The sequence below is a fragment of the Cyphomyrmex costatus genome, unplaced genomic scaffold (assembly GCF_001594065.2).
Source record: "Cyphomyrmex costatus isolate MS0001 unplaced genomic scaffold, Ccosl1.0 scaffold408, whole genome shotgun sequence".
Taxonomy (NCBI): domain Eukaryota; kingdom Metazoa; phylum Arthropoda; class Insecta; order Hymenoptera; family Formicidae; genus Cyphomyrmex; species Cyphomyrmex costatus.
In genome coordinates, this window is record NW_017278296.1 from 291,896 (window position 1) to 303,716 (window position 11,821).

Below are 11,821 nucleotides of genomic sequence, written 5' to 3' on the forward strand. Positions count from 1 at the left end.
TCCTTTTTTGAAAAATAAATTACATCAGTAAATTTATTTAACAACAAGAACTTAATTAATTGAATTAACAGATATAGTAGATTTTATATCCATCATAAATTCATCAAAATTATACATTCATTACTATAAACAATGCCATTTATTTATTTTATTCCATCTCAAGTTAATTCTATCATATAGCGTTTTCGAGTGCAGTGAGTTTGAACTTGACTCACACTTGTCAAATCGGATCTATGCGACGTCACATGCTCTACTTCGATTTCTGATTGGACAAGGTCATGGTATTTTCGGGTCAAACGTGGATTAACCGATCTGGGTCAGATTCAAATTCTCTGCACTCGAAAACGCTATTAATTTACTTTTCTCCATTTGAGATATTATTGCAAATTACATCGAGGATTGGCGATAAAAGAATTATTTCAATTCCGCATGTTTCCGAACATGCTACGATGTTACGGAAGCTACGTCCGATTATAAGCTGACCTTTTCTACTGCCGCCGCGAACACAAACGTGAGTTCCAATTTATAAGCTATTTGTTATTAATTATTATATTATTTTATCGAAAAAAGTCGTGTGTAATTCGAGAAGTTTACAGTCATGGATTGCCAGTCGTATCTTCTTACAAGTGAAAAAATGTAACTAGCACTCTCTTTTCATTTAAATTTACGTTCATTTAATTCAAACATTCTTTTGAATTTGTATATTAATCGTAGAGGAACGACATTTGAACACGAAAAACCTTGTATGCTTTCCATTTTACGCTGATATATATAATATTATTTTTACTGTGAACGATTTGATAAAAATATTTGATTTGGCTCAAGGAACAAAAAAGAAAATAAGAATGTCTTTATATTAATGTTGTAAAGGGTTCTTGTAAAAGGATTCTTCCCCAATTCATTAATTGTTGCAAAATTTTCGTCTCAGTTATTTCATTCGATAGAGTAATGTTTATAGCTTTAGATAGAATAAAGTCAGTTTTGAAAATCTGCTTTTTAATTGCGGTATGATGATTTTCAACAGAGTTATGAGCAATTAAAATCAGAAGGTTTTCCTTTACTCACGTATAATTCAGGAACAAAAAATCGTAAGAATATTAAAAAAAAAAAAACGATTTTGAGAGAAGGTTTCAAGCTTTCACGATAGGTAGTCGACAATTTTCATGATTTTTTGGGGGGCATGTGAAAGAAGTCGACAAAATAAAAGGAAAATTGATCATCTTTTCAGCTCGCAGTTTTTTATATGTAAAAATTATCAAACTAACGCAGAAACTCAAAAAAATATAGTAACCTTTCAAAAGTAAAGATTTCAAGCTTTGCTAAATCCCTTTTTTAAATTTACATTTTTAACGAAGATATTGCAAAACAGAGATCCTTTTACATACATGTAAAAAGACTTTCCCCAACTCATATATATTATCATGTTTGACAATACTGATTAAATATAGTATATATTTAGAAAAGTAAAATTATTTTTGGATATATTAATCGAACATTTGATTAAAATGTCATTCAATATTGTTTATCTTATTCAACATTTAGTAGCTACTATCCATTCCTCCCAGATTCTTTTTTTATTGATAGGACATTCAAATTGATTACTATAATGTCAAAACTTCTTGCAATATTGCTTATCATGCTCGTGCGTCTTACATAATTATTTTGATGTTTATAATAAGGTTATTTTTAAATCTGTATTTGATTAATAAATCTTTAAGTTTTCTAGCAAAAAAATTTTTCTTCAATAAAATATATTCTTTCCGCGTATGTGCATCCAGATGACACAGTGTCCAAAATGAGAACATAAGACATCTTTTTCCAAAAAAAAAAAAAAAACATCTCAAGTTCATTCTATAATGTGCTTTTTGTTATTTTTCATAGCTTTTCCTTTTGCTTGTTATTCTGTTTTTCGTTTTCTATTATTCGAGATAAAAGTTAACAAATTTCGAAAGAAACAAGAAACACGTAGCAAGAAATACAATTGTCGATAAAACAATTGTAAAGGAGGGAAAAGCAAAAGATAAAAAGCAAGAAACAGGACACAAAGAGCACATTGCAGAATGTCTCTTACATCTCAATTTTGTGTTGTCTGGGCAAGCAATGTCCGATGACGAAAGTCTCTTTCTACTGATCATCACGTGTAAGCATCTGCGTTATTATTTCTACTTACAGAAAAATATGTACTATATCTAACTAAGAACATACTCTTTTTTTCAAATGTTTCATGTATCCGCAAATCATAAGTTTATCAAAAAAATAAAAATTTATTAAAAATATATTCTAAATTCTACCGAGAGAGTTCAATATTCTTTAATCAAGATTATTATTATAAATTAAAAGAAATTCGATGCTTTTACTGTATAAAGTCGTTTGTTCGATCAATTTAATTATTCTTCAAAAAAAAGTTTTATTTCGAGTATATAGTAATGAGTCTTCATACAATTTGTAAGTATATTTCAAAATATATTATTATTAAGAAAATATTTTTTGCCAAATTACATTACTTATAATAAGAAAAAGAAAGTTAATAAAGCAATCACTTTCCTTAGCAGTAGAATGATATTTTTCTTTTTATTTCTTCTACATTTTTTAAAATTTAATTTACATTAATTTAAATATATAGTTTAATATTTGTCCATATAATCGATGCAATTATTTTCTTTTGCGAAGAAACTTTTGCCGGAACAGAAAGAGTCAGAAAATCGCGAGAAAGTTTGTGGAAACGGAAGTTTACCTCGTGCAGACTGGTGTATCGCCTGGTTTCCCACCCTCAGCTCAGAAGAATGGTATACTTTGAGTAAAAATTTCTTTCCTGTTTCTTTCTTTTCTTCAGATAACGTCGCCTCGATGTCTCCGCGCGACAGAGTGACCGCGCTTCGAGCACGCGACCACTTTATATGTACCATGCTGATGCCGTTGGTGGACGGTGGTGGCGGTGGTAACGAAAACTCACCCTTCTCACGCACCCTTTCACCATCTCGCTCTTGTTACCACGGTAATACCGTCTCGATATCTTACTGATCTCTCTGCTTTGGTCCATCAACTCAAAACAAATTATTTCTTTGATTAATTTAAATTGCCTTCCCTCTTTTCTGGTGCTAGTTTAGTTGTTGGGGGTAACTTTAAATTTGATACAATATTTATATTGTGAAAATAATTAACGCATTTCATAATTGCGAATCCCATGATTTCTTTAATTCTTGTCTTTCTTTTTTTTTTACGAAATATCTGATTGATTTTGCCAAAGAAAGTAATTTGGCTATTTGAATTGTATTGGTTTTTAAGTCAGTCTTTCGTCTGAGGGCTTTTATTTCTTAGAGTCAATTGGCGCTGTACTATACGATCAATTTCGGACTTCGTTATGCGAAGCTACATACTGTTTTGTTTGATCGTATAGGACTTTATTATTATATCAAAATATTATCCAGAAGAGAAACCTCTAATTTCTTCATGGAGAAGCATGCACTAGATTTTTTGATCTTTAGAAATTTATAATACTGTGATCCAGTGGGATAGCTAAGGGGGGGAGGGAGGCTGTGGGGGTGCTCCCTGAAATTCTGAATAATTTCAATAATTTCATAAGAATGTGTAAAAAATTGTTGAATCGTAAATATCAATTTGTTTTAAGAGAGAGGAAATTAAATCCTGTTGGGATATAGTTCTCATATTTAATTTAGTTGCAAAAATATCGTTTATTATGTATTAAAAACTATTTTATTTTTCCCTCTGCTCTTTATTTAAAATTTTATTAAATTTTCTTGCTTAATCAACATTATTATGTACTACATGTGTACGTAATATGTTGGGCACAAATTTTTGTCAAATACTTTGGGAGGACAAAAGAATACTAACATATCTATTGCATCGACCGCATTTCGATATGCCGCATTCGAAAATTTATTATTATATTATTATGTATATTTGTATGTGTATAATTACATAGTTACAACGTTATGTATTTATTGCGACACGCATATTAATTGCATTTTAATTTAATGTGTAATTAATTTCGAAAAGTCATTACGTATTAAAAATCGCAATTGAGTGACATCAAAAATTGAAGCTGTATAATATACTTATATCTGACTTAGATACAAGTTTAGATATAATGAAAAAGTATACGTACAAATTAATATATTACTGAATTAATTCAGAATAATTGATATTCGATTGCAAATATAATAATTAATATATGTTTATAAATGTCCTTTAAAATAATATTAACAAACATTTTCAACACTTTCAGGTATTTTATTTACACAACTTAACAATATACCTCATAAAAACATACATCTATTCTTACATACATATTTGAAGTAAAGTAGCAGTCGTTGTGACAAAATCACATCACATGGCGAATATAAAACAATAAAAATATACATAATTTATATATAATTGTAGGCCAAGGGTTTGAAAAATTGAAACCGAAAAAATATCCATATGCTCTCCGATATACGTTATACACACTTATACATACGTCTCGTGTCTTCTTTTTTTTTACAAACGGCACATCAAAGTGACATCAATGATAATCTCCGTTGATAGGTACTTTTGCTAAATGTATACAGGCCTATCCAATTTGAGCTCCGGAGTTCAAACGCAAAGTCATCGACGCAAAAAATTCAATTTAAGATTTCAGCGACTATATAAGGTGTTGACTGGTGTTGATATATATCTGAGTGACACAAACACTGCAGTCCTTAAAGTCTCTTACTCACATTGAATTTTTTTGCGTCAATGGCTTTTGTTTTGGTCCCACAGTTTAAATTGGACTGCCTGGTGTATATATAGTTGGCCCCTCCTGTTACATAATATTAACATCTTCGCCACGTTTCCTTATGAGAATTCTTGTACGAAGTCCTAATATATGTATACTAATCCACGTAAAATACAGCATGAATAAATTCTTCACGGTATTTTCTCCTTATTACATCTTACGTACTCACAGTTTTACATCTTGTATTTACACATTTGGGTCAAATCAAAGATGAAATTAAAGTTTTTAACTAAGCTCAAAGCCCGCGCCGGCCTGTATTGCGTATAGAAGTTTCTCGCGCAGGATTTTCTCATCCGGAAACTCGGGAAGTTTCAGTAAGTTCATACAGGTACTTGAGGTCGGCAAACGATCCACGGTGCCGGCATGCTGGATGCAAAACGGTGGATCGAGTTCCTATAAACAAAATCAAGGGTTGGAGAAATAGCGGAGAAACGTATATCATAAACGTATGATTAGAATACCGATTGTTGTTAATTAAATTTAGACTAAGATTCAGTTTTGCAATCTAGTTTTCCAAATACTGAATTATAAAACCGCACACATATTTACAACGCACCTTAAATCCTAGGAGAGGAGGGCGACTACAGCTGGTAACAAACTTTAGTAGTTGGCCCTTCTGCTGATCGTTGAACTCGTTAACGACCTCCCAGAAGGCAGTGATAGTCGGATGGTCGGGCGCGTATCCACCGGTATAATTTGTATGTAACATCAAGTCGTTCACATCCACGGGGATCTGCGCGCCCGAGATGAGTACTTGCAACTCCTTATTGTTGAACATCTGCAACCAGTCGAGCGGTACCACGCTGCCGATACCATTCTTGAACGCGAAACATTGTGCGCGTATCTGCTTGTTCAGTTTGTAATCGGCCATCAGATGAATATACTCAATGCGATTATGTTCTGTCACGGTGATGTTGGCGCCACTCGGCTTCAATTCGTCAATTCGTCTCTCGCCAAGCTCGTCGCTAAGAACGGTAAAGTCCAATCCGAGTTCCGATACATCACCCGTGTATGTCTTCAGAGACAGGAGATTGCGATACATGACGGGATCAAGGGAGGCCAAATGATGCACGTCCACGTCTGATTGGCGTCCGACGATCTTCGACAAGAAGAACTCAGCGAATGGTAACTCTACTAACAGATTCTCGTATAGTGCCTTCCCCAAGATTCTGCCAATGAAGTAATAATGTTTCGGGAAATCGTCAAATAACAACTGCACCGTGGGATTCGGGTATAGCATGTTGTCCTTGGTGAGTTTGAAAAAGCCACGATTAGGATCGAAACTGGTCTTCAATAACTCGGATAAAAATTCTCTGAATAGACCGCCGCCGTCGACACCGGCTTCCTCCAATCCTGCGGTGTTAACCAGCTGAACTCGCATCTTCAACCGCAGTTCTGGTTCGTTTTCCAGTGACAACTTATCGAAAGCGTCTTCATAGAGGTAGTTTCGTCTCACGGAGATCTGTATCGATGGACCCTGCATGAAATGCGCGAGTTCACCCTGTTGTTCCGCTTTATCCTTGTAAATTAACGACTGGAATACCACTACACGATTGTTGAATGGTACAACAAATGGTATCTCGCGCAATAGCGTCAATGTCCGCACTTCCGTCGCCGACAGCGGTGGCCCTTCTTCGAATTCCTCCCTCGTGAAAGCCCTCAGATTCTGAAAGGGTACGTATCCACGTAGCCGGCGTCTGCGGAATGCAAAGTCCTGCGGTTTGTCAATGGGAATGACGACGTTAGACGCGATCCAGTGGCCTTCCGGACAGAACTGCCGTCTGAGGTCACGAGTGTGTAATTGCCGTAGAAGACCCACCGTAACCTTTGATAAAATTATAATATACATAAGTATAAGAGTAAATTTATAATAAAATTTATAAATGTGATTTTTGTAACTACGTTTAACATTATTTATCATAACAATAACTCTTTTTTAATCGCAATTAATAAAACTTATAAAAACTCGAACATTTTCTTTGAGATAAAGATTAATTCTAAATTAATCAGAGAATCATTAATCTTAGAATGTTATCAATATATAAATTTTACAAGTGAGTGAGGTCATGAATGCTAAGCTATATTTTCATGGTTATTATAAATCTAATCTGTCCTGCTAAAAGCTAAGACAAGCTGAGACGAGCTTTTAAATATTCTGTTATACATCAGTTCTGATCCTTGTATATTAATATTTATGTATCGATAGCAATATTGTATCATGACCTTTTTCAATGTAGATTAATTTTAATCTTAGCTAATAATTTTCAATTTTCTGTTCTAATTCTAAGAATCAGAAAAAATAAAGAGTAAATTAAACTGAAAAACTAATCTGTTCTTTAAATTGAAACCTCACTCTACAGAGTGAAAACTGAGCCTGTCTTGAAAAAGAATGTATATGTATAAAAGCTAAACAATAATTAACAATAGATTTTTAAATGTTACGAAAATATCAAAATCTTGGTGGAACCTTGAACAAGTGTGTCCAGATCTGTGTATCGTGTCGGCATTGAATAGCGGACGTAAGGCCCAGTACAGCGTTTCTGTAGTCGTCGCGCACTGTGGGTCGTGTATCAGGAAATGCTAGTTCCACCAGACCCAAACAGACACCCTTTAGATGACCGGACATCACTGCCAGCTCCGCGATGGTAAAAGGCATTGCGTTCTGCTGGATATATGTGCAGTCGTTGGACATATGTTCTGCGGAAGTTTGTTCGAGGAAGAATTCCGTGTCGTGCAATGTCGCGATCAATAGGCTAAACAATGAGCAGAACACCGCTAGTAATGGGACTATTCTGTCGGTGTCCTCGGTTGAAAGGGCGATTCCGCGCGATATAATCTGTAAAAGAGATGTGGCGGTACCACCACCAAACAACGATGTCTGGCGAATTGACGCTAAGCTGATCCATAGATGTTTAAGAAACACTGGCTTGAATGCAAGCATATACAGCAGTTTATATTTTTGAACGGCCAGCTTATTAGTGATAAGTAGATGATGACATAACCGACACAGTGGTTGTAGCAGCACAGGAGGGTCCGATTGGCTCTGCTCAATCGCCGATAGAATTTCGTTTACACGCTCCTGCTCATTTAATATCTCGATGCACTTTCGTAAAATATCAGCTTGTTCCTGATCGGTCACATTACCATTCGATTCGTTGTCTGAATCATTATCGGTTTGTCGCCCCGAAACGCTTTGCTCGGTCATCAACGGCACGATAGTTGAACTTAGAGACGCGAGTACTTGCAAGTAGTTTGTCAGCGCGTCCTCGGATTTGCACCATGCTACGAAAAAAGTTAAGTGTAAAATTATAATGTTAATTTATTAAAAATATAAATGTTATAAAATTAAATTGCGACTTTGTCAGCATTATGAAATATAAAAAATATTAATCAGATTATATAAAAATAAAAATATAATTAACATGAATAAGAATATTAATAAAAAATGCTTAAATAATTTAATTAAGAAAACTGAATAATATAGTTTGTTTATGTGTCTGTTTTAGAATTAAAGCTAATAATGCTAATAGAGTTTTTCTTTAAACTTACAAAACTGATTAGACGAATCCAATGACAGCAAACAATAGAGTAAGTTTATTGTAGGTACCAACTGAAATCGATTGATGCAGATGATTAACTGGACGTATGGAAATTCTTTAAATTCTGCTAATGCGGGCACGATAAACATGCGAATCGGATCGGACAGTCTGGGCGAGAATACGCTTCGGCACAATTTTCGTAACACGAGCGCGGAGAAATTCTCGTGATTCACGTAAGAAATCAAATCGACAGGTCGTTTGATCATGTCCAGTAAACACTTGGAGATCGGCGTCGGCGCGACCGGCGTCACCTTCGCCATCAGTGGTACTTTCTCATCTAACAGCTTTCTCAACTGCTCGAAATAATTATGTTGGATCAAGTAGACAAATATACTTTCTAGATGTCGATAACTGTGTTCACGTAACACTTTCTCGGTGTCTTCTCGCGTAGTGAATACCTCCAGAACTCGTAACGGTATCGCCAAGGAGTATGCTCCATCTGGCAGCGTCTCCGTATTATATCGCATACACATCCGAAGAATCCATCTGTACCAAATAATGTATTATTTAAAATAAGTACGACATATATAATGAACGTTGTATTGAAGATCCCTATTTTATAACTCTTAACAACAGTATCGTTAAAAGTTACAGAATAGAAATGTAAACTATTATTTGTTTAGTATAATTGTATTTATAAAAATTGATATTCTCTAAATATAGTAGAGAAGATGGTATTATGGCGTCATAACATAATATCGAGCTACTGTCAATTAAATAATTTCATAAGTAATCACTAGAATTTGTTCATATTTAATAAAAATAATAAAAAATATTAAGAGGAGTCATTATTTCTATTAGGTCGTGTGGCTTGATGTGAGAACGATGGATTCGTAATCACAGGTCACGAGTTCTGCACCTCATATTTACGAAAAATTTCGTAATTCGTACAGACTTCTAACGGTAAAACAGAAACAAAACTCACCAACATGCAATAGCAAGTGTGGCGTTTTAATATTAAAGCCTTTCAAATCAACATGAAAATAGTCTCAAGAATTCTAGGGAAAAAATTTCGATACACTCCAAAAAGAAAAGCCGAACAAACAAGAGCATCCTAATAGCAAGTTATAATATCCGCACAATGAAGCAGAAAAAACACCTAGAGAGTCTGGAAAATGAACTCAGAAATATGAAAAGAAATGGAAGTGATCTATGTCCAAGAATGGATAAGAACAGACTAAAGCAGAAGAAGAAGATTATATCTATAATAGCCATAATACTAATTTCTCTATATGATATGTTCATATTAATAAATACCAGTAATCTAGATTATTACTAGAGTTTATGTTTTTGAATCTGGAGAATCCGTTAGAACTGAGTTTATTTATATTAATAATTTACCGCAATCTCCACAGCCATTGCGACGAACTTATTGACTTTAATTTAATTTCTCTCTGATGCTTCAAAAAATGTTGAAGGACCCATATCAGTCTGTTAGCGTCCAAGGCGCGATTATAAAAGAATAACAACTTTCGCAGGTACGGCACTAGTTCTTCTAGGCTCAGGTTCCTGCGTCCAATTGCTTGTTGTGCCTCATCAAACTCATTTCTCTTCTGCGCACACACCAGCTTTCTAATGACAAAGCTGCGTATGCGCGCCTGTATTTTCAGCGCCGCATCGTGCTTCTTGCGCTGTTGCTCCCTTTTTAACCTCTCTAACTGTGCATGCTGCAGGAGAACGGCCCTCTCGTCTCGTCTGCTAGCACCTGATAAATTCTGCTGTGGCTTGCGCCTATAATCTCCCTCAAAACTATACATGATTCATGATCAGTTGTCCAACACCTTGAGTTTATCTCTGAAATATGTATTAAATATATCATTAATAAAAAAATATTGTAATAATTATATATATATATATATAAAACAAATAAAATATTGAATATATAATAGCAATGTCAAGTTTTTCACATAAAATATACAATTATTTATTTTATGCATTTGTTCTAAATAATTTTATCTCTTTCTGTGTAAAATAATTATTTCTACATTAAATATTTTTTACATAATAAAAAAAAACACTTGGATATAATCTATCATTTTATTTCTAGATTCCTAATTTTTATGATGAATAATTATCACTTGATTATGGTATCTCATTCTATTTGATAACAGTTTACTAGAATTTTTACTAGCATTATTTTATAGTTAACTCGACATATGTAATCACTATTTAAGTACCTGAGAAGACTTCAAAATATAAAGTTTTAACATTTACATTTTTATTATTTATATTTGTAGATTTGTAGATAGAAATACATTTTATATACACATCTATCCAGTGTTATTTTGCATTGACATTTTTATTGTATTTGATTTAACAGCTCAAGAAATTTTAATTTGTCACATTTGTTTGTACAGTTTGTTCCACAAGAGCGTACGGGCTTTCTTTGTGAACCTCCAGCTGTTTTCAGAATCAAACAATTGTTTAATAGTATTAAGGCTCACTTCTACATTCTTTTTCAATAAGTCTTTGCTCGCTGTAACGAATACCCAGGATTCTTCTTAGTGTATCTTGATGATAGCTTTGTCGTCCTTTCTCGTTGTTGAGTGCCAAGTGTCAGCAGATTGTCAACACTTTTTGTTTTGTTATAATATTTTACCCACTTTTTAACAAACCCTTTTGACATTTTCATATAGCAGCTGGCAGCTACATTTTCAGTTCTTTTCAAATATGTGCAAAAAAATACTGCTTCAAAATGACTTCCATACACAGCACTCATTGTACTTAATTTGCTCTGTTACAGATAAAACAAGTCACACTATCCATATAACCTCAAAGCATTCTTCCGAATTGCTCAGAGAATCGAAAAAATCAAACTTAACATCTGTACGTCATCTATTAATGAAATGTGGAATCGTACGATCTTGTGGAACAGACTCTATTGAATGTCATATATAATTATTTTGTTAAATGTACTGCAATTTTAAGGATTTATAATAAAGTTGATGTATCTTGCTTAATCATGCTTGGTAAGACTCAGAACTCACCTTCAGCAAAAATCCAAAACACTCGTAACAATTACAGAGATAAGTGAACCGTCTTCATTATCTTGCAAGAAATTGATGGGACATTTTCTGTAATTAGGATTCACATGTTCCCCCTTTTCAACGTAAAGTTCTCTCACGAAAGTTTCGTCAATTTTTAAACTGCGGCTGCTGTTCGAAGGTTAAACACGATCCAAGGTTCTCGATGAAACGTTCTTGACCTAGCGGATGCCGCGACGACGGATCCGCGATAATGTACGATACTCTGTCGATCCTCCACGGTCCATCACCGGGCAAAGACAATGACTCCATGGTCGAAGTAACAAGGTCTGCTATTGCGCAGCCTTTTATATCTAGCCAATAGCAAGCAAGACTGAATTCCGCCATATTGCGCGCATATATATGAAATATATTTAAAAATGATTTTGTGTGCAGACACATACACATAAAAAATGGCGGAA

General features: G+C 34.1%; 1 protein-coding gene across 1 annotated transcript; it reads right to left on the reverse strand.

The window, feature by feature from the left end:
• Nucleotides 1–4,331: 4,331 nt before the first annotated feature.
• Nucleotides 4,332–11,621, reverse strand: LOC108777087 (ubiquitin-protein ligase E3C). Its single transcript, XM_018543886.1, has 6 exons — nt 11,364–11,621; nt 9,718–10,170; nt 8,327–8,862; nt 7,245–8,059; nt 5,334–6,602; nt 4,332–5,170 (listed from the first exon to the last, which is right to left on the reverse strand). The coding sequence occupies exons 2-6, from the start codon at nt 10,131–10,133 to the stop codon at nt 5,003–5,005; spliced, it is 3,204 nt and encodes a 1,067-aa protein (XP_018399388.1). The 5' UTR covers nt 10,134–10,170; nt 11,364–11,621; the 3' UTR covers nt 4,332–5,002.
• Nucleotides 11,622–11,821: the final 200 nt, after the last annotated feature.

Bases quoted from the DNA above. Each gene is read 5' to 3' on its own strand.
- LOC108777087 (XM_018543886.1), bottom strand. From the start codon at position 10,133: ATGTATAGTTTTGAGGGAGATTATAGGCGCAAGCCACAGCAGAATTTA. The intron at 8,060-8,326 runs GTAAGTTTAAAG...CTTTTTTCGTAG, and splicing joins GGATTCGTCTAATCAGTTTT to CATGGTGCAAATCCGAGGAC. The intron at 6,603-7,244 runs GTTCCACCAAGA...ATTTTATCAAAG, and splicing joins TCTGGACACACTTGTTCAAG to GTTACGGTGGGTCTTCTACG.